The 25,059-nt window shown below is 51.7% G+C and overlaps 1 protein-coding gene across 1 annotated transcript; it reads left to right on the top strand.

The window, feature by feature from the left end:
• Positions 1-1,743: 1,743 nt before the first annotated feature.
• Positions 1,744-17,848, top strand: MYOCD (myocardin). The gene is given in 10 exon segments (XM_075719760.1): positions 1,744-1,774; positions 4,063-4,224; positions 8,161-8,336; positions 9,090-9,212; positions 9,736-9,992; positions 10,353-10,503; positions 11,701-12,654; positions 15,534-15,662; positions 16,644-16,701; positions 17,280-17,848. Coding segments are annotated over 10 exon segments (2,595 nt in total). The 5' UTR covers positions 1,744-1,758.
• Positions 17,849-25,059: the final 7,211 nt, after the last annotated feature.

Below are 25,059 nucleotides of genomic sequence, written 5' to 3'. Positions count from 1 at the left end.
ACATGATTTGATAAATTCTCCTGTTTAGACTGTGAGCCATTCCTAATTCCTCCGGTGACCCACAGCTACGTGCCTTTTTTATGTTAGTCTTATCCAGACCAATCTTCTCTGGCTTGCATATGAGAAAGCCATATGAGATAATGTCAAAACATGCTTGAAGTCAAGCTACATGACATTAATTGCTTATTCCTGTAACAGAAATCTGTCATCTCTCCATAGAAGGAAATTAGGTTGGTGTGATGTGGTTTGTTCTTGATTAATCCACCCTGGCTGTTACTTACCTCCTTGCTATCTTCAAAAACCATTTATATAGATTGTTTGATTACTTGGTCCAATATCTTGCTGACTGGTTTATAATTTCCTGGTTTCTTCTCCCCGTGTCTTTTAAAGCAAGAAATTATGCTCCCCCTTGCCCAGTTTCCTGGAGACCCACAGATAGTTCCTATTACTCTAGCCTTGTGTATCTCAAACTTTTTGGGAACATTTAACTCATCTGAGTATTCTCCAACCTGTTCTCCAACCTGAAAACTGGAGCTTCTTCTCTTTTATTGCTGAAGGTTCTTGGCTTAGTCATCTGATTGATAAATAGCCAATTATCTTTTTAGCGAGGATAGTTTAAAAAGGCATTAAATCCTGGAGCCATCTCAGCAGCTTGCACAATTATTTCTCCTGTTTATGGAACACAGACATCACTTTCCATTGCCTTGTCCCGGCTACAGAAGTCCTTATAAAATCTTTTTCTCATAATCCTGTACATTTTGTACTGTGGGTTTTCCAGTTTTCTCCAGCTGCTTGTACTATTCTTTTATATTTATCCTTAAGATTTTAACCTCTTTGAACTCTGTACAGTTTTTTCACTATTTCTTCTTGTATCTCAACTTTAGCAAACAGCTAATAATTTGTCCAAGTTGTGCTCTAACTTTTCTTCACCAGGGGACAAGTTTATATTTGTATTCTTGTGGTCAGCTGCCCTCAACACTGACTTCCTTGGCCCTAATGGATGGCGTTATTGTACTTCTGCATGCCTTTCTGTTCCTCAAGGCAAGGGGAAGTTGGCACAAGGCTCCAGGACCGTGTTCATCACAAGCTCAGCTGCAGTGATCTGCAAAGTGGATTTTCCCAACTCCACATCATAGCTGGGGTGAGGAACCACAGAGCACAGGGGCTGAAGGACTGCAGGAAGGCTAAGCCTCATGACTGACCTGGGTAGAGAGTTTGGGTATCTTCATGACTTGCTCAGCCTTATATTTCACCCCAGAGTGCCAGGCTTCCAACAGAAGCCATTGCCAACAGTACACTCTGGAGCTCCCTTGATGCAGCTCTCAAAGGCAACATGATATGCTAAGCTAGGAGCAGATCCACCACCCCCAGTGAATAGGTCTCATCCTTCCCGTGAGCTGTCATAACACTTCAGGCATCAGAAGCCCAAGGGAAATTGGAAAGAACACAGCTGAGAAGTGGGTATAGTGAACAGTCAGCAGCTCTATGCGCATTATTCCCTTTCTGAAGAACTTCTGCCTAAGAACAAGCCAGTGTCTCAGTGGAAAAAAAAAAAAAAAAAAAAAAATTGCCATTTAGGAGCTCACTCAACCCAGCTTGTAATAAATCCAAAAGAACCATTGAATGACACAGGGGCAGATACTCTCTGTACCTTATTGCTGCTCTAGCCAGGTAACTCTCTGCGTTTGTGTTCTGCAGACTGAAGATTATCTCAAGCACAAGATCAGAAGCAGGCCTGAGCGATCAGACCTGGTCAATATGCACATTTTACAAGGTAAGACTGTCTGAGCTTCTCCCACATACTCCTTGTGTCTCCTGCCTTGTGACTCAGGTCTCTCCTGCCCCACTTGGGTTCTCTTCAGGACTCTCATCATGATTAACTTTGTCCCAGCGGCTCATGAGAGGCAGATTCAAATGTGACACATGTATGAAATTCAGTCCAGACCTGGTCTTCAGGAGGCAGGACACACATTTATTCCCTGACAGAAGCAGACCCAAGGCCATCTAATCTTTGTCCCATCTCTGGCAGGGTCCAGTATAAGATGCTCTAGAGGACAGTGGGGTAGAGAACAGCTGTGAGAGAGGACTCTGTTAGACAGAGGTGCCAACATCTGATCCTCATGAAAAGCATACACGGGGCATTTGTTCTCCAGGATGCTGAAATCTCTTAGCGGGTGGCTTGCAATACCCCCCCACAGATGGACATCTTTTGTTTTGCCATAATTCTGGATATTTTATGGGATAATTCATGGTGATGCAGTCAATGACCCAAGCACAGCCATATGAAAAGGGTGAGCTATGCTGTCAGTCCATGAGCCACAGCAGCTCTCCCCTCTCCCATCCTGGTGTCCCCTCCCAGCCAGAGAGCTGGCACAGCTCTGCTGCATCCCATCACAGACAGCAGAACACTGTGGGGTCCCTTCTTATCTCCAGAGCTAACAAGCTCCTTAGAGACAGGGAGGATGTGCAGCCTCTCTCCTCGAGTCCTGTCAGTTGCCTGGAAGAAGCAGATCACTCTGGCAACTGTAAATGCTGGCCTCTGCTCTCAGCATGGATGATGTCCATATTTTTTTCCCTCCAGCACACAGGAGGGCTGAGCCAGGGACTTATGCCGGATCGGTGTTGCTGCCTTGCTTTTCCCTTGGGTCTCCATCCCTAAAATGAGCTAGCACCATTGCTTGGTTAACAGGTGGAAAGTGTCTTTCCCTTAGGTTAAATAATAGAAGCAATACAGACTGGAGTTGGGGCCTGGGGGCTGTAAACCAGGTGTGGAGGCAGCTGCAGTCACCAGGCATGGACAGGGCCAGCCAGACACAGCCAGAAGAGAGGTGAAGCAGACTGCCTGGCTGTGTATTGAGCAAGCTGACTGTGCTCCCCAACACACACCTCTCAGCCAGAGCATCTGCTCACACCTCTGTCCATCATGCTCTGCATTTTGTGGAGGTGTGCCCTGCCATATCATGGACTTACATATCCATTTGATTCATAACAGGACCTAGAGGTAATTGAAATTGGCCAGCTGAGACATTTTGCATCATCTAAAGGCACACCTTCTGTTACTGTTTACCTCAAGGAGCTCATGTGTGTTCATTGCCCTGTATAGTCTGAGGCCAGAATTGACCCTAGATCAGCTGTCCTGACCTCCTGCAGAGAATTTTTCCCTGGTATCAAGCCCTATAGCTTGTGTTGTTTACAGTATCTATTCTAGAAGAGTGTTCAGTCTTTGAAGATAGCACAACCTAGATGCAGCCCTTCTTACTTTAGACTCCTGAGGGTATAGGCGTGGTCTAGTTTAGAATCCCGCTCCCTCACTACTTATGCCTATGCCACCAGAGAAACTAGATCACCTTTGTTCAGGAAATCTTTCTGTTTAATTGACTACTCTTCAGTTACCATTCAATAACTGGGGACTTCTCAGCTGGGTTTGGTAGGGCTGTAGCTTCCAGATCTAGCTGCCTTTGTTATGCTCCTCTCTGGCTTGTTTTTCTCCTGAAGGTCTGGAGCACTGTAGTCATGCCACCTCCAAATGTCCATTCCCAAAGACTCAGCTTTTGATCATCCAGTGTAAGCCATTTACTCCAGCTGTCAAACACTGTTAATGGTTCTTTTCTCCAGCTGTTCCCCAGAAGTAGGGATCCATCTGCACTAGCCCACAAGGGCCAATGGGTTCCTGGCAGGCAGGAGCTGGAGTCCACTTTGACCCTCATGTTAGTTGCAGCTTGTTAATGAAGTTTCCATTGCAGATCATTCCTGGGCCTTGGGGAGGATGCTCCATGTGCAGGCTGGTTTTGCAAGCCTAGGCTGGTAGACAGAAGCTCTTGCTTGGGAATGGAGAAGCTGTACCTAAGGCTCAGAGGAGGAGCCATGTCCCAAACACCACCAGCCCCATCCAGCCCAGCTTCCTGCCTCCCAGCCTCAGAGCAGCTGCTGCTGTGTAGAGCCATACTTAGGTGTGGGCCGCAGTCCATAAAGGCTGTGCTGAAGGGGAAGCACATTCTCACTGAGCACTGAGCTTACAGATGCCCCAAGTCCTGAACTGACGCCTTCCATTTGGCCTTTTAGACTCAGCTGCAGAGGGGTCCATTCAGTCTACTCAAATGAAGCTGAAAAGAGCCCGACTGGCAGATGATCTCAATGAAAAGATTGCTCTCAGGCCTGGTCCTTTGGAGCTGGTGGAGAAGAATATTATTCCTGTCGACTCAGCTGTGAAAGAGGCCATAAAAGGTAGTGGAAGTAAACGTGCGTGTTATGTTGTGTGCATGGAATGGGGCAGGAGCTGGCAAAGTTATGAGGATGTACCGCAGCAACTGCAGGAAGTAACTGGCCTGGACTTAAGAGCTGCATTTATTGCTTAAATTTTATTATTTGCACAGTAAGCAGCCCAGTCCAGCACAGCCTGTGCTGTCTTATCCAGACCTATGAAAAGAGAGCTCTCATCTTCTTAGAGCAATGACCACAGAAACATGCACAATTGCTCAGCCATGTCTCCTCAGAAAGAACCTCCTCTTAAACCCCTTCCCTCCCCAAGGCTTTGTGCATGTAAATGATACTGCTGGAGAGAGGACATTCCTTCCTCCCTCGTGTGGGAGAGGACCTGGGTGCACATGTGTCGTTGTGAGGCCAACCTGGATTCTTCCACTTGTGCCCTGCCAAGCTTTTACATCCCAGTAGGTGGGGGTGAAGTGGCCCCAGTTCAGCAAGGCTGAACTTTTTTTTCCTTTTTTTTTCCACTGATGTTAGTGGTATGCAAGGCCCAAAAGAGAAGGATGCTGCATCACTGGGGTAGGGAAGCATCCCTGGGGTGCTAGACTGCTGGGGAATACGAGGAGCAGCCTGCACCCCAAAGCAGGGTACACTCCTACCTACCACTACCCAGCGCTTGACTTATGTCTAAGTTTGTTTTTTTTCCATCACTTACTTACCCCTCAGCCAGAGGAGGGAGGCAGAATCCTCCGCAATTATTACCCCTGTGCTGCCAGAGGAAGGCTGGTGGGGGAGCTGACACAAAGCAAAAAGGTGACTCAGATTTTGACTCAGCCCCCAGTGCCAGGACAGGGAGGTCCAAAAGAAGAGGAAGGAGAAAGAAAGTGAGCAGGGTCCTGCAGTGCCAGGACAGCAGCCCATATTTCTGAAGCCTGGGGCCATCTCCACTTGTCCAAATTGGCCCTTGGGTCTCAAGTGAGGCACTGAGAGATGCTCTGCCTCCTGGGAACTCCTTGTTCTGTTGCTCCTCGTTCCTCAACTCATGGGATTATTTCCATTGGCATAATCCTATGTTAAGTGCCTGTTCTGGTGCTCAGAGCAAGCTGGGGACAGTGGCAGGGCCCTGGGACAGGAGGGGTCTTTGAACGACAGGAGTGGTGCCAAAAATGAGAATTGAAACAGGAAGCACTTTGACTTTTGTTTCATCTCAGAAACCAGTGTAAACGACATGAAATATTCCAGGCTCAGATACCGCGCTGTCCTGCCCTGCAATTGTTCCTGCTCTTGGTTTTCCCACTGTGATGTGCAAGAAGAGTTCATAGAGCAGCTTCTCTAGGCTGGTTCTTGAGCTGCTCCATTTCCAGTATTTCACAGCTCTTGCATTTGAACGTGAAATGTTCCAGGACTCTGCGTGAAGATGAATTTTTAAGGAGAGTTCAAGTAAAAGCTCCCCAGCTACTTATCAAAGGAGAGAAGAGTGGGAAAAAAAAGGTTAAAAAAAAATCCCCCCCTTTATAAACATTCAAGGTAGTCTGAGCATGACTTTATCCACTGGAGCTGAGGCTTGGAGGCTGGGCAAATGTGCTTGATGTTTGAACAGAGTTTCTCTCCAGCTGCCTTGTCAGGAGCTTGTGGTAAACAGATTTACGGGACAAAATTGTTAAAAACAAAAAGTCTGGCTTAAAATTATTTGCTCAGTTTTAAATTTCTCCTTTTTGCAATGCTCTTCTATCACATTGCCGGTAAAAAAAAAAAAAAGAAAAAAGTGTCTTGTAAACCAGTTTTATCCCATTTAGGGTGAAACACACAGCACATTAGGGTCAAACATGAAGTTACTTAGTCCTGTTGGGTGCCATGAGAAGAAGGTGGTGCACCCACACCAGGAATACAATCCCAGCCCTCAGGTTTCTGTAGAAAAAATGCCCAGGCTGAAAGATCCTTGAGCTGACTTTTGGAGCCGGAGGTGCCTTGTGGTGCTCATGGTTTGGGGGAAAGGGCTGAACACAGAGCAGAGATGAGCACTGGCACTTCTGAGCGTTAAGCCTTTTGTTTTCGCAATACCAGAAAGATGACAGGTTTTAAAATCATTTTACTTTAACCTTGGAATCTCAGCTGTTTATACAGTGGAAAGTTCAGCTGACGTGTTCCTCTAATCACCTCCGGCAGGGTGAGCAGAAAGTGCCAGACCCCAACTGAAAGCCCTAACATCCCAGTGACAGGAGGCCACCAGTGCCCTACATAGCTGAGCAGTGATATAAGAACCTTTTTTTACTAGGTCCTTGTCATCACTTTGTCCAATACACTTGAGAGGACAATACCCAGTGCATTAGAAACAGGCCTGAGCAACACTATTTTGCCTGAGATTACAGCAGAGACATGGGATCATGAAAGAATATGGTCAGCCCCAGACTGGGCAAGAGCAGGACAGATAAGGGCAGCATTCCCCACCCGGCACAGGCCCCCGGTATCAAGCAGCAGGATGCAGCACATTCCTGTCATGCTCTGTGCTGCCACTGTGTCCTGAAGGTCCCCTGAGCTCCTGGTTTTCTCAACGCATGCTTATTAAATGCCAGCCTAGCAGGAGTCTTGCAGATCCACAAGTCCCCTTTGCTTGGTATCACTTTTCCCAGGCGAGGATGTCCACACTTGTCTGCAGCTCCGACCCAGCCCAGGTGGTAAACCATGCAGTGCTGCAGTTCCTCAGGGAAGACCCAGTTTGGGTGCTGCCTTTGATGGAAAGGGGGCAGGCCCTATTTCCAGGGACATATGAGGAACCCTTGCCCCGGAGACTGGGGAGGAGATGCTCTCCACAGGACACAGTTGCTCTCATATCCCCACCCCATATGGTGGCTGGGCAGCAGCTTGGGGTGGGGAGCCAGGGCTTCCTCACCCACCCTGGCACCACGAGCCAGAGCAAGCGGAGATAACCCTTATCTCTCAGATAGGGGCAGGGGTCAGGGCAGGAGAGTGTGTGTCAGTGAAAAGGCACACATTGCTAGACCAGCAGCAGGGACAGGTGGAAGCTTGTCCCCAGACCCCTCCTATTTCCCCATTTGTCACCTCACTATCGGCATGCCAAGCTGCCTGACAAATGCCAGACACGAGCACGAGGAGATTACAAGTGTGGCTGCACTGCTTCTTCCTCTACCCCTACCTGCAGCCCTCCCCAGGTTCACATGAGACCGTTTCTTTTTCAGCACTTTATTTATCAGCAAAAGCCAGGGGTCAAGAGCTCTTGCCCATCTGAGTAGGAGATAGTGTGTCGGGAGCTTTGCAGGGGGGACAAGCAATGCCTGGGACGGTCAGGAGGCAATGGTAGTGGTTTGAAGCGTGTAGTGTGGGTGAAGCTTGTGGACAGAGACAGGATCTGGAAGCCTCTGTTCAGCTGCAGTCAGGTCCATGCATGTTGGTTTTTGTGCCATGAACAGATGTGTCACTCTCCAGGTGGATTTCAACCTCAGTTCTTCTGCTGAGGGCAGGGTCCCACGTGTGGTGTGGGCTTGGGGTCGGGGTGCTCAGCTGATGGGGAGGGTGACTCTAACGACCTTCTCCCCATCTCAGCCCAATGGTGGGGGAGGACAGCAGAGCCACTCTTGCGCCAGCCCCACCTGCCTGCGAAAAGCCTCCTGCCCCTGGTGGGCCAGGCTCCTTGGAGGCCTCCTCTCTCCCTCTCCCAAGCAACATGGCCCATGGCACAGGCTAGGAGCTGATGCCACCTCCTCTCCCACCAGCCTCAGCCATGGGGGCATACCCAAGAGATGCCCCTGCGCATGGCTGGGGACAGGAGGAGGTGCCTGAGCTCTCTGAGCACCATGTCCTTCACCCACAGCCAGGTCTGGCAGAGGTAGGCTCAGATGCAGAGGCATCCCACAAGGCTCACCCCATCCCTTCCACTGCCATGCCCATCCCCCTTCCAGCAGGACAGGGCCCTGACAATCACCCTTTCTCTCCTGGCAGGCACCCAGGTCAGCTTCCCCAAGTCGGACGACGCCTTCGCCTTCGAAGAGGACAGCAGCAACGACGGGCTGTCTCCAGAGCAGGCCAGGAGTGAGGACTCCCCAGGTTCCACGGAGTCAGTGGCTGGCACCAAGGCCACGGAGCCAGCCTCAGCCGCCCCTGCCAGGGCACCTCAGGTGAGGCCCACGGCACCCTGCCTCCCTGGGGAGCGCTGGGGGACGGGACGGGAGGCCCAGGCCAAGGAATTCGCCTCGTGGCCGGGGCGGGGGCCCACGGCTCCGCGTGGAGGGACACGGCGCTGCACGGGGCCGCCGCGCCCCCTGCTGACCGGCATGGGTACTGCAGCCGCCGGGGAGCCGCAGGGGCCGGCATGGAGTGCGGGACTGCAGCGACTGGGGAGTCTGGGGGGAATGGGGTGGACCGGGGAGGGGGAGAGACTGGAGAAACTAGCCTAGGCTTGGGTAGACTGGGAGGGACTGGGGAGACTATCCTAGGCTGGGTGAGGGGTGGGGAGACTGGGAGGACTGGGGTGGGAGCAACTGGAGGGACTGGGGCAGGCCAGCAGTGGACTTCAGAGACTGGGCTAGTCTGGAGGACACTGAGGGGCCAGCGGTGTGCTGGGCAGGACAAAGGTACAGGGCTGAGGAGGAAATGGAGAGGGCTTGGAGACTGGGGTAGACTGGGATGGACTGGTGAGACAGAGGGGCTGGGAGGGGATTGGGAGAAGTGGGGATAGTGGGCTGGGATATATATGGGGGGACTGGGATGGACTGAGGTATCTGGGATGGACTGGGGGACTGGGAACCACATGGGGCAGGGGGAATGGGATACCACGTGCCCCTTGCAGGCAGAGGATGTCCAGGCTGGCCAGCCCCTGGTACCGGCCCCACATCCCTCCTTCCATCATATGGTTCATCTCTCCTTTGCAGGATCACCATGGCACCGATGGCCATGTACAGGACCTGGCCTTGGGGCAGGGCAGCCAGTGCAACAGCCCCAAGCAGGCAGCGGGGCAGGAGAGCCCACCCCTCCCAGTGCCCTCTGCCGTGAAGGTAATGCCTGTGCCTCCAGGCTCCCCAGGAAAGGGAACAAGCCAAGGGCACCTGGCTGGATCCAAGCCTGAAGTGCCTGTGTGCTGCACCCAGCATGTGTGGGAGGTCTGGGGGTTTGGCCTTAAGGCTTGGAATACTGCAGGGAGAAAAACCTTGTTGTCAAAAACTGCAATTTGGCTCATTTTATAATGGTATAAGATGTAGTACTGCACCCTGCAAGAGTTGATTGCCTAGGTCCTGCCCTGGAAACCTCCCCTGGGGCAAGGAGCAGAAGGAGATACAAGGCAACACTTAAATACCTTCCAGGCAAGAAGGTTCATTCTCCATCTCATGTGCTCTCCAGCACAACTGAGATGAGACATGACCCTGAGGGAGTACCCCACACACAGGCTCAGTGGCTCTTGGAGCTGGAGTGTCAGGATACTGGCAGGAGCTGCCCTCTCTCTGTCCCAGGCCTCTGAGTTCTCATGGGGGTGGCAGGAGCTCTTCTCCCAGCTAATTTCTTTCCTTCTTGGACCAACAGTCCAAATCCTCCAGTGACAGTAAGAACCGTCACAAAAAGCCCAAGGACACCAAGCCCAAGGTGAAGAAGCTGAAGTATCACCAGTACATCCCTCCAGACCAGAAGGCAGAGAAGTCCCCTCCACCCATGGACTCTGCGTATGCCAGACTCCTCCAGCAGCAGCAGCTCTTTCTGCAGCTCCAGATCCTCAGCCAGCAGCAGCAGCAACAGCAGCAGCAGCACTTCAGCTACCCAGGGATGCACCAAGGCCAGCTAAAGTGAGTGGCAATGTGCCAGTAGCAGGATTTAGCCCTGTCTTCCTCCAAACTTTCCCCTCCCATACCCATTTGTTCCAGTGCAAGGGGGATAGATGCATGCAAGTGAAACATAAAAGCTCGGGAACATAGCACAGTCTCCTAAAAAGCTGTTCTGGCTTTGTGCACTGGTTGGGGCACCTGTGACCTGCTGGTGGGTCGCCAACAATCTCCTTACCACTCAGCCTGGTTTTTCTTGGGGTTGGTGGTCCTTCAGGTCTCATACAGGAAATAGCAGCCCCAAGGGAGTAGAGAGATGGTACACTGGGCACAGAGACCCCAGGGGGGCAGACAAGTTACTCCAAATCTCCTTTGTTATTTCAGGCAATCAAATGAGCAAATGGTCAAAAGTTCAAATTCTTCAACTTCTGTCAACAACACCCCTCTTTCTCCTGTGAAAACCACCTTTTCAGGCCAGACTTGTGTCTCCTCTATCAAGCCAGGCCCTCTGCCGTCTAACCTGGATGATCTGAAAGTGAGTGCAAACTTTATCACCGCAGGAGCAGAATCTTATAGCCTGAATGTGCTTTACTACCCTTGAAGCATGCAGTGTAGTGCCACAGAATAAGCTGTCTGGGAGTGACTGTGTGTTACAGATCAGCAAACCAGAACCACCATGCTGTGAGCAAACCCAGGAGTACATCACGCTGGGTCAGGAATTGGTCACCATGATGGTAACTGAAAACACAGGTTTGCTGCTCTGCAGGTGGCGTGTGGGTGCCTTGCTCCAGCGCATGTATCATCAAACCTTAGATATAACTTGAGATGGCTCCAGGTCAGGCCACGAGGCTGAGGACTAAAAGAAGATCTGTGCTGCTGCTCCTGCAGCTCATGGCTCCATACCTTCTGTGGTTTTATGGTGAACATCATGGATGCTGCTAGCAGATCAGCCAGAAGTTAGGAGGTCAGCATGGCCTCCGCTTAGTGACTTAGCTTCTCAGTCGTCATTGCAGCCAGGCCAGCTCAGCTCTCTGCACAATCAGGTATCTCCTGGAGTCTTCAGCTACAAGCACTGCTTTGAACAATACCTAAATCTCTCATGTAGGCAAGACAGGCAGGGCATAAGGGGGAATCTCTCACATCAATGGTTCTTTTATACTTTGCAAATGGAGCCTCAGCCATGGGGAAGGCCAAGTCCTTAGGAGCAGAGACCTGGGGGCAACACTCATTATTAGAGAAAGAAATAAGATGAGGTAGAAATAACATGAGTTTGGCCCTAGTGATCCCCCGGCTCAGATGCCTGAACCGTGTGCAGATGCCTGAACATGGAGTATCTGCCTCCCAGGTACGTGGTCACATTCTCTGAGCTAAAGGATGCCATCAGCTAGTTCCTGGTCTGTGTGAAAGTCCTCTGCTCATGTAGAAACCTCCTGCTAGGAAGGGAATCTTGGATTAGCTCCATGGCCCAAGGACCACTGCTGGTTCATGGAGTGCAGTTACAGTTCCTGGAGGAAGAAGGAAGGTTTTCCTGTTAGGAAAGGTCAAGGTCCAGCAGGATGTGCAGTGGTCAGAGCTGTGCATGGTGACTACAGGTGAGAAAGTGATCATCTGGGGGGTCACAGCTTTAAAGCAGGAAGCTGGGAGCCTGTGATCTGAGACTCCTTGTTAGAAATGTTGGGTTTCTAAACACTCATCTGCCATTGGGACTGATCTTTGTTGACTTTCCTTCTAGGTGTCAGAACTGCGACAGCAGCTCCGAATACGAGGCCTGCCTGTGTCAGGTACCAAAACAGCACTGATGGAACGGCTGCGGCCCTTCCAGGAGTGTGGCAGCAACACAGTGCCAAACTTCAGTGAGATCACCACCGTCACCTTCCCAGTCACTCCGACAAGCACCCTGTCAAGTTACCAATCGCAGTCCTCCACCAGCATGTTATCAAATGGCTTCTATCACTTTGGCAGCACCAGCTCCACCCCACCCATCTCTCCAGCCTCCTCTGATCTCTCTGTGAGTGGCTCTTTGCCAGACACATTCAATGACGGGCCCATGTCTTCTCCACAGTTCGGTCTCCAGCCATCTCCAGTTCATGGCAGTGCCGAAGAAAGCCTCATGAGCAGCATGAATGGAGGGAGCATCCAGCTGGAGCTGGAAGGGATTGACACAGAGAAAGACAAGATGCTGGTGGAGAAGCAAAAGGTCATCAATGAACTGACATGGAAGCTACAGCAAGAGCAGAGGCAGGTGGAGGAGCTACGGATGCAGCTCCAGAAGCGTAAGAGAAGCAATGGGCTTGAGGAGAAGCAGCAGCCCACTCAGCATTTCTTTGGTGTCCCCATCAAACAAGAAAATGCAGTGTCCAGCTGTCCTTTTGCATCCAAACAAACGGCCTTGAAAGGCCAAGCCAGCAGCTCAGATAAGTTAAGTAACTGTGGGGTGCCGCAGCTGCCTCACATTGTAAATAGCCACTGCTTGGAGACAGCAGGACAAAGCGCCATCACCTCCTCAACATTCCTGAGCCCACAGTGCTCCCCCCAGCACTCTCCACTCGGGGCTGCAAAGAGCCCCCAGCACATCAGTCTGCCGCCATCCCCCAACAGCCACTATCTCCTCTCAGTGTCCCCTGGCTCACAAGCAGAAGGGCGCAGCGCGTCCCCGCAGACCAACAGTTGCCTTCGCACAGCATCGGTAAGTGGAGAGCAGCCCAGATGGCACTGCAGTGGTGAACGCGCTGGTGTCTGTGGGCAGTCAGTCAAACATCCCAGTTTGACCCCTCTCCTATCAGACCAGCACTGCTGGCACCCACAGTGGGTACTCAGGTGGCCATAGCAGCATGTGGGGCTGCCTGCAAAGGCAGAGAGTAGCCCAGATGGACAACAGATTGGAAGCTGATGGCATTGCAGGGTCTATTGCAGGGCACCTCCTGGGGACCCCTGCTGCTACTGCACCCAATTGCTCTGGGGGGGTCACAGCACAGCTCTCATGCCCCATAGAGCCCTAGCACAGCTTACTCTGCCCTGGGGGAGCTCTGGCACAGCTCCCCTCTTCCCCAGGGGGCCCTAGCACAGCTCTCTCTGCCCCTGGGTGAGCACTGGCAAAACTCCCTGTGTCCTGGGAGAGTCCTGGCACAGCTTCCTCTGCCCCATGGAGCCCTGGAACAGCTCCCTCTTCCCTGGGGAGACCTGGCACAGCTTCCTCTGCCCCTGGTTAAGCACTGGCACAGTTCCCTCTGCCCCTGGAGGATTCCTGGCACAGCTCCCTCTGCCTTGGGGGAGCATTGGCACAGCTTCTTCTGCCCTAAAAGAGCTCTAACTCAGCTGCCTCTCCCCTCAGGGGGAGGCCCTGGCACAACTGTGCCCCTGGGGGAGTCGTGGCACAGCTCCCCCTGCCCCATGGAGCCCTGGCACAGCTCTATCCATAGCAGGGAAGCACTGGCACAGATCCCTGAGCCCCTGGCACAGCTTCCTACATCCCTGGGAGAGCCCTGCTGCAGTGTTGCAGGGCTTTTCAGCATCTTGCTGAGCCATTGCGGCTCCTAGCAGCATATGACGGATTTTGACAACTGGGTTGAAGGAGGGCAGTTATCCCCGTCTTATGGGAAGCCTTTTCTTGGGAAGATAGAGCAGGGGTCTGCAGTCAGATAGAGCTTGTACCTCCCCACTAGGGAACCAGCACAGCAGAAAGTTGTCCCTTCAGTACCCACCACTCCTCACTCAGCCCTCTGGACAGGTATGAAAGCTTGGAGAGGGGCACATGCTTCCAACACACAAAAGCAGCACAAGGTGCTGCTGATTGCAGCCCCATTCATCCCAACACCCTACCAGGGTTTCCCAGGCAGCAGCAACACTTATACAGCCTGTAAAACACACACAGTGGTGCAAGGCTACTGCATGCAGGGAAGATGTACAGCAAGTGCACCCTGAGTGCACAACAGCTGCACAGCAGAGCAACAGCCACTGTGAAACACCCAGCGCTCAAGCAGGGCAGCACATGAATCACATTCCTGCAGCTAGCACACCGAGCAGCATGCAGCTGGAGCTGGGCACTGGGGTACAGTGCTGCAAGGTGGCATAAAGTGGGATGCAGCATTGTCTCTAAGCCATTCAGAGGACTGTGAGATAAGTGACGTGGGCAGTTGGCACACAGCACTGCCAGTGAGGTGGGCAATAGGAAGCAATGTTCGGTGAGAGGGGCAGAGAAACAGAGTGCTGCCAGTGGGATGGGCAGTGGAGTTTAGTGCTGTCAGGGTGAGGTAGGCAGTGGGGCTTGCTGCTGAGGTGAAATGGGCAATGGGGAATGTTGCTTTGGGTGAGATGGGAAATGGGGAGCAGTGCTGTGGATAAGCTGGGCAGTAGGGCAGAGACCAGGGGATGCAGTGGGCAGTAGGATGCAGTGGGTGACCTCAGCAGTGGGGCACGGAGCTGTAGAGAAGAGCTGGGCAATGGGGCAGAGCTGTGGGTACAATAGGCAGTGGGACACAATGCTGTGAGGTGAGATACTCCACGAGAAGGCAGTGGGGCTGCTCTGGAAGACCACGCAGTGGTCAGCAAGCATCAGCAGGGAGCAGTGACACTGTGGGGGCATTTCCAGCTCTTTCCTCACTGCCCCAGTGCAAGGGGCATACAGAGGGCATGGCCCCACAGTGTCCTGCAGCTCATCCCAGCTGTGACACCACCCATCCTGGGCGTTCCTCTGCTGCCTGCAAGGGGTTCCCTGGGGGTGAGGGTCCCTCTTCAACAACAGCTCCCTCTCTGTGCCCAGCATTCAAGAGCCATTCCCCCCAAGCCAGGGACACTGTTCCTACCAGCTGCCCTCCACAGAAAGGTGTCCAGGATGTGCACAGCCAGGTTGAGTGGCCTCACCACTGTCCTGGATTCACTTCTGGATCTGACCTGCTTGCCGTGGCTGTGCTGGCTCTCATGGGACAAGGCAGCCATGGCCAGCTGGTAGGGAAGGGCACACAAAGGCCTAGAGGCGATGGGGACAGCAGCTGGCAAGCACTGGACCTTCAGATGAGGTCCTTCCTGGAAGGGAGACTGGCAAAAAGCTGGCACTGATATGCAGGTGTTTGGCACAGGCACAGGGAAAGCCTAGGTACTGAGCTGGCAGTGACTCTTTTCAGTGGTCTTCCCTGGTCTGGGCTGTAAGATGCCCCTGGACAGGTAGTGATGGAGAGGGTCCCCAGCAAAGGGACTGGGAGGCAGCTGGCAGCCAGAGAAGTGCTGCATCACTGGCTGGGTGCAGCCAACCACCAGCAGCCCATTTCTCTCTCTCCCTTGCTCTGCACATTCACAGCTGGACTGAGCACCAGGATGCTCTGCAGCATCATGCCTGTGCTCCAGCAGCAACTGGAGGTCAGCCTGGCTCTGCGTCTCAGAGCTAGGCTGACAGAAATAGTTCACCTCCCTCTCTCCTTCCCAGAGGCCAGGCACTTTGAGCAGATTTGACTCACAAAACCGTTAGTTTCCCTAGCAGCACTCTGGCTTCAAGAGGGGTGAAAGAGAGCTGGGCCTCCCGCCATGCCTCCCTGTGCATTGACTCCTTTTCCCTGTATTTCCCCCATGCAGATGGCTACACAGGCAGGTCATAAGTTTTCTATTCCATCCTCAAGTTTTTGTAAGTCAAGCCCAGCTCTCTCAGAGGTAAAACAGCCTCCACCCTATGAGGATGCAGTAAAGCAGGGAACTGCATGATTTGTATTTTCTATAGGGCTAGGGCTGCACAGGGTGTTCTTTTGCCGTTAATGTAACTCATCTGCAGGAGTTACAACCCATTATGGGGTCTCTGGGTAGGACAGGTCTGTTTCCATAAGGAATGGGCTTTTTTTTAAGAGTTAGTTGCTGAATCACTGCCACAAAGCAATCAGACACCACCCTGGATGGGATAGTTTCTTCTGTGCTGATGAAAGGCATCAGTCCACCATGGGGTCCTGACATCCCACACAAATACCCCAGGACTTCGGTGTACTCTTCTTTGGGGTGCTCAGTGCTATGTGAGAAACAGACTCTTGAGCATTCCCAAGTCACCAGAAAACCTCACCTTCCCTCTTTAGCCCATTAGCCCTTCCCTCTTTAGCCCATTAGCAAAATGTCCTCTATGCCATCTGCCTCCCTTAGCCTTACCCTGGAGTACTGTTCCCATGGAGACGACTATCTCCATCACCCATGAACCCCTTACTTCTTGTGAGAGTCTGTCAGCAGCCTCAGTGCCAGTCATGATGGTGCCTTTAGGAAAACAGAGTGATGCTGTTGGCAGTGATAAAAATGGGCTTATGCTGGCTGGCAGGGAGGTGTGCAGAAAGTCCTTCCAGTCTCCAGTCAAGGAGAGGAGGATGACAATGTGTTGCCCCCAGGGAGCAGCAGGGAGGCACATGCCAGTGCAAGGTGCTGGGTCCAAAAAGTGTGTCCTGACAGCCCTGGGAAGAGGCAGTCTGTGGTAGCCACTAAGCAGAGGGTTGGCAACAGGGTGGGAGGAACCTGGCACTGTGCTCCCTGAATCCGCCATGCTTGTCCCAGGACCCTGCAGTGCTCACCTGAAAGCCACTGCCAGCCCTGTGTTAGAGTGGCAGCTCTCCTGCATGGGAGGAATATGTGGGGTCTAGAGCCACCTACCTGGCTTGTGGCTGGAGGGACTCTCCTCCTAACGCCCTCTACTCTCCTCTTTGTCGTTTGCTGCAGCAGATGACACGAAGTCAGCAGATGGACGAGCTCCTGGACGTGCTGATTGAGAGTGGAGGTACGCACTGCTTCCCTGTTCCCCTCCAGGGCTTCCCCTCCAAGCCAGTGTCAGTCCACTGGGCTCAGTGCACTCTGTGCACCCCAGCAGAGCTCGTACACGTGCAGACCTGGTGGGGTGGTCAAGGCTTGGTTATCGCCTATGCATACTGTGCAGAGAGAAGGGACAGCAGGGTGGCAGCCCTGTGCACAGCATTGCCAGCACCATCCCCATGCAGAGTCCCCAGTGTCTCCCACCATTCCCAGTGCTGCCAGTGCCATCTCCCACATAAAGCACTGTTGGTGCCGTCCCCTGTGCAAAGTGCTGCCTGTGCTCTTTCCCATGCACAACCCATGCCCTGTGAGGACAGCTGCCAGTGCTCATGCCCTGGGGACTGTGTCCAAAACCAGGGGAGCTAAGGTCAGAAAGCAGGAGGCTTCCCACAGGGAGGGTAGGTGAGCAACACCCAGAGGACTGAGAAGGGAGAGGGTCTTTGTAGGCATGCCCAAGAGCCCATCTGGGTGGCTGTAGTGGTGCCCCTGTGCCCAGCATTGGTGGATACTGCCAGAGTACCTCAAACCCCTCTCATTTGTTGACAGAAATGCCAGCCAATGCCAAGGAAGATCGGTCCTGCCTCCAGAAAGTACCTCAGATAACAGTGTCTACAGGGAACTCCAGCACTTCTCTCCCAAAGTCATCCACTGCATTTGAGCAAGTCTCCTCAGCCCAGCTCTCCTTCGAGCACTGTCCAGGCAGCAGTGATGCTCACCTCGAGGTCCTGCTGAATGCCCACAGCCCCCTGGGGAGGGTCAGTGAAATCGCCCTGCTTAAGATGGGGGGAGAAGAGTCCCACTTCGAAGGGATGATGGAGGGGTTCTCCAGCAAAGCCGCAGATGAACTGCTCACCTCACAGGAGATTTTACAGACTCCCCTCTCGCCCATGGAAACCCAGCTCTCCCCTTCCCCTGCTGATGGATCCAGTTTACAAATGAGTTTCACTGAGTCTCCATGGGAAACGATGGAGTGGCTGGACCTCACCCCCCCCAGCTCTGCCACTGGCTTTGGCTCACTCACCCCTGCTGGTCCCAGCATCTTCAACATTGATTTCCTAGATGTTGCTGATCTCAATCTAAACACCAGCATGGACCTGCACCTGCAGCAGTGGTGAAAGGGAGGGTGGTGGAGGCAGGATACTGTAGGCCTGCAGCAGCCAGCACAGTGTTTCTATCATGCCAGGGAACATGCAGGGCTAATGTGCCTTGTCCATGGGAAACTGGAATCATTTTCCCAGCATATGAACTTGTTTGAATTTCCAGTTACTGCGAATTGACAGCACAACAGCTCCGGTACTTTGGTTTTCCTCCATCAACACGTCCCCACAGAGGACACCAGTGCCTTTAACAACACTTCTTTAGATTGACAAGAACTTTAGTTTTGTTTCTTTTATCTTTTTTCCCTCCATTTTTAGCAGTCACTCTCATGAGAACTGGAGCAGCTCATGATAAAACTGTGTGGTGAGGAGACTTCACCTGGGTGGCAACAGGAAATCATGGAGAGGAGAGCCTGCTGCTGCCCCCGCCTCTACTCCCCTCCTGCCTGTCCAGCCCTTTAAGCAGCACTGCTGGGATCATTTTGGCCATGCCCAGGCCAGCGGGTGTAGGAGCAGGGAGGCTCTTCCCAGACAGGGCAACAAGCACACTTCTCTGTAGATCCAGGCTCACCTTGCTTCCTTCCTCCTGCCCCCAAATCTGTGTTGCCCAGTCCCTGCACAGCTCTGCTCCAGGTGGATAAGAGATGGAGACCACCATGTTTGTGGTGGCACCTTGTCATGTCCTCATGGTGCCTGGGGGGGCTGAAAGCCCAGGAGCCATCCTGGCTGCAGTCTGAACTGAATCAGGCTGAAGCCTGTGACCTTGGAGCAGAGAGCTCTGGACATCGGAGGCAGCTGCTCAGGCTGCAGGTGCAGGTATTGAAGGGGACATGGCATCCTGGTGGAGCTGCCATGTCCCAGCTAGCGCGGTACAGACAAAGAGATGTGTTTTGGTCCAAGGTAAGGAGCAAATTGTATGGAAAATACAGCCAGGCTTTAGAGGTGCTGTCCTTTGCACAGCCAGAAGTCAGGATGTATCTACACCACCTTGCATGACCTGGGAGCAGGGGGAGCCAGAAACAGGCAGTCAGTGACCTGTATGTGGGGCAGGGCTGAGCAGGCCCTTGCATGGCTGTGGTTTTGTGCGAGCATCTGCTTTTGTTGCCTCCACTTCTCTGCCATCCATCCCTCCATCCTTCTTCGCATTCCTCCTTGATCTCCAGCAGTCATCCCCTTCTTCCCAAGTTTACTCCAGTGTCACTGTTCACTCAGCCCAGAGCAATGCCATCTGGAGAACAGCTGTGAATCACTGAGCCTGGAAGAGCTAGTTCTCCTGAAGCTGTCAGAGATGGATCCTCTCCTGCAGTGATGCCTCCTGTTTAAAGTCACCAGCATTTCTCCTATGAGTCTCTGTGCAATATACTTCCTCAGGCTCTAGCGAGAAGGAGCCTTTGCTTCACTTCTTGGCTTCTACCAAAGAACTTACTGCAGACTGTTTGATGGACATTTCTACTTCTTTGCAATTCTGGTTTTGCCAAAGTAAATATTGTTGCTGACAAAGATTGTTAAACTATTTACAGACTGAACGTATTTAATATTTGTGTTACTGGAAGGACAGCACATGAGAGATACAGCAGCTGGGGAGGAGGTCTGGCGCGAGGGGCCTGTGGGCAGCCTGGCCATGGCTCCTGTGGGATGCTGGAGCTGTCAGAGGAGGCTCTGCAGCCCCTGCTGTGTCTCCAGTTCCTGGCATTGTTGCATGCTGTATAAAGCACGTGGCAGTAGCTTTCAACTCACTATTTAAAGCACCACTTTTCTATTGTACAAATGGTCACAGTGCACTGCTAGGATAGATGATCACAGGTTGCATATTTTTTAAAGAATTTCTTTTTCTAAGTGAGAGATTTTTTGAAGCCGGTCCGTGGAGAATATTAATAGCACTTGAAACAGAGTAGTGTTAGCTGCTACACTGCGTTGCTGTACAGGGCTTTCCAGATACCTTTCTCCTCTCAGCAAATGTTATTTCCTTATTTAAAGGGATGCTGTTAGCTTCAAACTTGTAAGCAAGCACATTTCCTTACCTATGTTACCAGCAACACATTCATTATTAAAAACCCCTTTGTCTTGCCACTCATCTGCTCTCAGTTTGCTGTGTGATTTTGCTGGCTGGGGCAGCCATAGCCATCCCAGCTGCAACCATTCAGTATCAGCTCCATGCCCTGGGGCAGAAGTATTTCTTTCACAGCAACAGTTTCTCCTGGAAGATTTCTAAACAAGCTAGCTGGAGTCTCCTTCTTCTGAAGGCTTTTTCTTCTGTTGGCTTTGGTTTTGCTTTGTTATCCTGCAAACCCTGCTCCTTGGGTCAGTATCCCCTTCAAAGGCAGTAGTTGGCACCCTGCCCAAACCCCTTTCCATTTTCCAGCAGCCAAGCTCCCTGTGGCAGTGGGCTGCTAGATGCAAGGCACACGGTGGGCACAGGCAGAGCTTCCCCCACAGCTGACCTCCTGTTGCCTGCAGGCAAGTGGCAGAGGCAGGCTGGAGAGCTCTCACCAGGGGCACCCTGGATCCTTCTCCCGGTACCCACTAGTGTCAGTTTCCAGATTCATTGCATCTTTCCTTTGATTAAAAAAAGGTTCCCAGGACATTCACCCACCTGTTTGCAGGAAGGGACGGCCTGTGTGTCCACAGGTGGACTTAAAAGTGAAACAATCCTGAGACATTGCAAAAGTTAATCTGAAAAGACATAAATGAAAAAACCAACTAGTTCCTATGAACATCTTTTAATCTCTAAAGTACACTCTGCAACCAAATGTGTTGTGATAAACTGCCTGGACTGAGCCAAGATATGGTTACTCAGAGAATGAGAAGACAAGCTTCAGTCTAGGATTGTTTCAGGAATAATGATGGACAGGAGCACTCACCTGTCCTGTTTGCCCATTGAGGAAAGCCTGCCTGCGTTGTTCAACCTGCAGAACAGGAGGTGGGAGGACATGCTGCCAGTGTCCCATTGTAAAAGGCAAAGAGCAGGGAGAGTGGTTCAGGGAGTCACAGCTTTAAAGTGCAGGAAAGATGCTTGTCATGTGCCAAAGTTTGGACCAGAGCATTTGGGGAGGCTGAGTCCAGACCAAGGTCCTGCTGTGGGGCAGAGGGACCTCTCCTCCACTGCCTGGAGAAGAGCTCAGCTCAGCTCAGCTCAGCTCTGCCTTGGCCATCAGTTTTCTAGCCCCACCAGAGCAGCCTTCTGGGAACACATGGGCTGTGCTGGCAGGAGAGCACCTCCTCTCCCCCACCATTGCCTTGGCCAGAGAAGCTCCTGCAAAGCCCCATCTACACTCAGCCACCACCATGAATCTCCCCATCAGCTTGCTGGCCAGGCATGACCCTTGGGTCCAGTTTGGGAGGTGTTTCAGTTTCCTTCCCTCTCAGGCAGGGATTCCAGAGCCTCACCCTGCTAGTCACTGCAAGGTCCTCACATTTACAGCTCCAGGGTTGTTCCCTACTGCTTTGTAACCCTGCTCCCATGCCGTGGTGTCCTGTGTCTCAGGTAGCTCTCATCCTTCCTGGTACACCTTGTGTCAGAGCAACGCCATGGATGCTCTGCCTTCTTTTCCTCAGCACCTGCTGATGAACTGTACTTTCCATGCCCTGAGGGAGTTAGCACTTTTAATGTGTGGGTGATTTTCCCACACAGGCTGTCCCAAGGGATTTAGGGCCCTGGGGTTTTCCTTCCCATCAAAGCCTGGATTCAACAAAGGAAAAAACCTTCATCTCTGGACGATCCCAGTGATGTCCCACTCTCCCTGGGCCTTCCTGCCTGAAAAATACAGGAAATATAAAGCAAAAAAATATTCCACGAGTCAAATGACTTTTTTCATGCCTTTGGCAAGGTTTTCAAATGTTAGATGCTTGGCTCAATGCACCATCCAATGGTTCCTCCATGGGAGGCACTGAGACATCAACAGCATCTTTCCACCAGCTCCCAGGTCAAGACAGACCATGTTTTAGGCACAGTTTCCCCTCCCAAGTGACATGGGGAAACATCTGTTCCTCAGCCCTTCTGGGCTTGCAGGGGTACCCTGTGCCCTCAGGTGTGTGGGGGATGTAGAGGCAGCAGCGGGAGGAACTTGCATGTGCCAATCACAGACCCCTGCAGCATTGGGTATCCCAAAAGCTCCTGAGCCCAGCACCACAGCTACCAGTGCCTTCCACCACCCCGCCACCAACACCCTGTTACCCTGTGACACCCACACCAGCACACCTGGCATCCCTTGCTTGCACCCCAATGCCACGTCCATACCCAGCAGCAGCCCCCAGCCCACTGCTCTCCAGCTGCCTGCCAGCCAAGGGGCCCTTGGCCTCCTCCTGTGCACAGGCAGCCCTGGCACTTCATCACCCACACAAAGCCCCCACTGCCACCCACACCAGCACATACAGCCCCCTCATACCTGCTCACCAGCACAGGACACTCTCTCACCCCTCTCCAAGCACACTACCACCCACCATCCATCCAGATCTCTCTGCTCATCCCTGGCCAGTTCCCCCAGAGCCTCTATTCCCCCCTCATCTAAACTCACTTGGCAGGGGACCAGGGCCACTCCTTACCCATGCATGGACCCTCTGAGATACTTATGGTCCTGGGGCCTCTGGCATCATCTTGTGCCCCTTCCTTCAGGCCCCTGCTGTCATCCCATGTCTGTAGTCCTCTACATGCATTTTACTAGACAAGCATAGATAGTTATTTATGCACAGAACTTCTCATTATAACTTGCTATTATTTACAAAATGTATACAAGAATGTGTTACATCACACAATTGTAGGAGAGCTAAAACAAAGCAAGTAATGATCATCTTGTCATTAGATAATTGCTGTTACAGCTAAACAAGCTAAAGCAAAGCTCCAGGCAGACTAAGAGTAGTTGAGACAAGGCCTGATAAGTTCTGAGACACCTTTTGCTAGCTTAGCATAAGGCTATGGCCTCATAGGAGCAGCAGCACCCTATTTACTGGGCTTCAAAGCTACAAGACCATGGGAGCTCAGGAGAGGCCATGGAGCATCTCCTGCATTGCTCAGCTGGTAAGAAAACATGTTCGCTAGGAACACTTGAACCTCTCCCATCCAAGTAACCCCTGCTTCCTGGTGCCAATCTCAGCCAGCACCATGTGGAAAAGTGGCTCCAGCATCCCTCCCTGGAAATGCCCCTGCATTCAGATCACATGCTGGTGGTAGTGATCCTGTCAAAAAGGTGGCTTCAGCAGCACTGATTTTTCTGCAGAAAGCAGGAGTTGGTTGGATTTCAGATGGTTTCCACTGACCTTTTGAAATTGGGATCAGATTCAAATGTTTTCAGGAAATTACTGCAATATGGAATCCCAGGATTTGAATCTTTCTGTCTTCTTTCCTCATTTGCTTCCCTCCTGCTTTTCCAGCTCAAACCCAGGTGCAGATGGAGAAAGAGAAAGAAAGGCAGGACCCTGGTGCAGGGAACCAGGACAATGGCCACGGTCTGCACTATACAGAAGGTTGAGCTACAACTTCCAACCATGCACCCATCACAGTTTTCTCCATGTTTTGGTATTTTTTTTCTCTTAAAGCATCTTCAGCTGGCCATGGTGTGTTTGCTCACATGGAGCAGCACTCCTGGGTCGTGATTCTGTGGAGTACTAAAATTTCAGTGTGTCTCCTGGGTTAGCAGGATTAGAGGTGGTCACAAACTGGATGGCTCATGAACCAGTTCTGCAAATGTTTGATGGGTCTCATATTAAAGGTCTTTTTTCTCATCTTCTCAGAAACACCCAACAGCTTCTCAAGACAAATCACTTGTAATCAGTCCATGGAGTTACCGGTCTGCTGCAGCAGACTGGTTCTCAGTCCATCTTGAATCTGGTGAGAAACCTGTTTTCCTCAGAAGGTCATGCAGGATCTCCTCCTCTTCTCAAAATAATCTGACTGAACATAATCCTGATTGCTGCAGCATCGGTTGGCTCCATCTCTATCCAACAAGCTGTACTCCTGTCTGGCCAAGGGAGAGAACTGCCTCCATGATTGGCCATTAAAGTAAACTTTCTTCCCAGAGGCATAGAAAGAATTCAGGCATCCAAATTTTTCTTCTTGTTTTTCTGTCTGAGGTGGCTGACTTATGTCGAGCATGGACCAAATTTGGGAAAAGAAGGGACAGAGCAGAAGTGCTTTGGACAGGTCAATGGGACACGGTTGCCAATAAGCAGGTGTCTGGTGTCTAATAAGATGTTAGGCTCACACAAAGCACCTTCTCCAATGGTTTTCAGTACAGCTCTGATGTCTGCACTCACACAAGCACAAGTATGGACATGCACACAGATACCACACACTTAATACCTACAACCTTGCAAGTAAGCACATCTTCTCTAGTGTAGGTAGTTGGCCTTCCTATACACACCAAACCCTTTCACCCTTCCCACTTTCTGAGCCTGCATGTGCTTTTGGGAGTGTTAGCACAGCTACACCTGCAGAGTAACATCCCTGCACCCAGCTTTTCTGGTGCAGCTGAGCAGAGATTTGCGTTTGATGTAGCAAGTGCTTGGAGATGCAGGCTTTCTCCTCACAGTAGGGCCTGCCCAGCCCTTCCGTTTGGAATTTATGCAAAGATAATGGCTTTCAGTCACACACTGTCTGGCTGATACCCCATGGTCCAGCCAGCCAGCCTGCTCTGATATCTTATTCCCAATACAATGGTGGCACTGTGTATCTCCAGAAGAGGGAGTTTGCGCTTCATCCTGTTCTCCAAGCATTTGCACAGCTTTAAACATAATGGAAAAATTCAAGAGCTGCTTTCTTTTCTTACTCATCAGAGCAGCCACTCCTTTTTTCCCTGGACCCTTCACATATTGAAGGCAATGACCACGCTTGTGATTTGTATCAGAAGTCAAAGTGAAAAAATGGAGCTTTTTTTCTTAAGCAACACCTATGGTATTAACCCAGGCCTGAGCACTTCATTTATGCTTAACTGGCCACAAAAGGATACAAGAGGCTGCGATGAAGGCTAGGGGAAGCCAAGCAGAAGATCAGTGGAAATACAGACCACACAACTCAAAGTGCTCCTGACAGGAATAGGTGGTGATGCACATCTGCATTCATACTGCTTGGGTCAAGGCAGGGATGTGTTTGAACTCATCCAAACCTCAAAGCTGGTCTTGGAGTTCCACAGACACATAATAATCATAACAGACCACAGTATGATTTTTTGGATGCTATATAATGTTTGGTGAAGATCTGAGAAGAGCCTCAGACATGCAAGTGGGCATAAAGGTGT

Source organism: Pelecanus crispus, chromosome 12 (genome assembly GCF_030463565.1).
Source record: "Pelecanus crispus isolate bPelCri1 chromosome 12, bPelCri1.pri, whole genome shotgun sequence".
NCBI lineage: Eukaryota > Metazoa > Chordata > Aves > Pelecaniformes > Pelecanidae > Pelecanus > Pelecanus crispus.
Note: the sequence above shows the minus strand (reverse complement) of the source record. Positions and strands in the feature narration are given on the sequence as shown.